The 1,642-nt window shown below is 51.8% G+C and overlaps 1 protein-coding gene across 1 annotated transcript, besides 2 other annotated features; it reads right to left on the reverse strand.

Annotated features, from left to right (window-relative positions):
* Positions 1-1,642: a sequence feature (areas not merged during assembly with more than two copies in the genome that could not be assigned to a particular haplotype).
* Tc00.1047053511791.10 (mucin-associated surface protein (MASP), putative) lies at positions 1,135-1,642 on the reverse strand (the record flags this gene model as incomplete). Its single annotated transcript, XM_797326.1, has 1 exon — positions 1,135-1,642. A coding segment is annotated over one exon (508 nt), but the record flags the coding sequence as incomplete, so codon positions are not given.
* Positions 1,302-1,388: a microsatellite.

The raw sequence follows: 1,642 nt of genomic DNA on the forward strand, positions 1-1,642 counted from the left end.
CTGTTCCACCAGCCCACAAAGCATCATTCACATTTCATGCGGCATCCGGCCCGTTTTTCCAATCATCGTTTCGTGCAGTCCGTGGGACGCACAGCCGCGGAGCCGGCACCGCGTGTGGGCAAAAACAAACAAAGGGGGGAAACACGTCGCTCATTACGGTGTGCAGCAGACACCCATTAAGCAAGGAAGACAGTGAGAATGCGCGTCTGGATGGCAATACGTTCAGCACAGCTCCCCACCCTCCATCACCGCACGGTGGTAGAACACACCCGTCCACAGAAAAAAAAACAAAAGAAAAAGAAAAACACGGCGGCAGGGTGTGGCTGTGTGTGTGGCGCTGCGGGTGTCTGCCCGCCCTGGCAATAAAAAAAACAAAACAGGAGGGAAAGAAATGTGTGCTCCGCCCCACCGGCCCTCGTCGCACGCCCACACGTCACGGCTCCCTCAGCGCGCCGTTCGTCGCGGCCCCTCCTCATGCGTGCAGCAGGCGAGGCGCACAGGGCCGTCGTCATGAGCGTGTCGGTGGGTGTGCGAGTGGAGCAGTTGGGCGGGAAACACACGGCACCCCTCACAGGAAGAGTGCAGAAGAAACAATTAAAGAGGGAAAAGTAGAAAAGAAAAGAAACGTCCATAGTGATTGCCCCCAAAAGCAAAAAAAAAGGGATGTGGGGAGTAAGAGAATTAAAACGCACAAATTAATAACAAAAAAAGACTAGCAAAATTTTTAAAGCAAACAGTAAAAAAAATTAAATTTACAAAAAAACAATGAAAAAAACAAGAAGAAAAAAGCGTGGGACGACCAGCGCACACACTCTCATTGCTCCCGTAAAGCAAAACACACACACAGGGAGAGAGAGAGAGAGAGGTCGCCCACTCAATGCAATGGAAACAAAAACAAAAACAGTTACGGTGCTGCGCCCATGCAGCCAGGCAGGACGGCAGCGGTGCGTGTCGTGCAAAAGAGAGCACCAGCTGGCCTGCACGGGTGTGCATGCATATATACAATGGGCACATTATGTGTGTGCTTCGTGGGATGAGGTGAGGGCGAGAGTCCATGCAAGGGGACACACACACACAGAGTGAGTGAAGGACGAGTGTGTGTGCGGGCGGTGCACGGCTCTCTCTCCCTCACTCTCACGCGGCCACCACCGCAGCAGCAGCCGCACACGCAACAAGAAGAAGAAGAGGCAAAAGAGGGGAGGTGGCGTGGGAGACCGCGGTGCTGCCATCACTGTTGTTGGTTCCAACGGCGTTTTTATCTTTTTTGGGTACTTCGCCATCGTCTGTGGGATATCCATGCGGTTGTTCTTCCTGTTGTTGCTGCTGCTGTCCTTTTTCTCCGAATTGTTGAGGTTGTTGCGGTAGTTGTATTTGTTCTTGTTGTTTTTTCGTTTCATCTTCAGCATTCTCTTCACCAATTTCTTCATTTTCATCAGTAACGTCTTCTGTTTTTTCCGAAGATCTCACCGCAGATGTGCGAAGTCCTTCTGGTGGCGCTGCTGTTGCTGCTTCTGGTAGTTTTTCTTGTGGCCTTTCGTGTCCACCTCGTTGAATGGCCGCATCTTCCATTATGGAACCTTCCTTCTCTGCAGCTACCGCTGGTGAGTGATGTTCTTGCGGTGGTGGTGGGTGAACTTCCGTG

Source organism: Trypanosoma cruzi, genomic scaffold (assembly GCF_000209065.1).
Source record: "Trypanosoma cruzi strain CL Brener 1047053517167 genomic scaffold, whole genome shotgun sequence".
Taxonomy (NCBI): Eukaryota; Euglenozoa; class Kinetoplastea; order Trypanosomatida; family Trypanosomatidae; genus Trypanosoma; species Trypanosoma cruzi.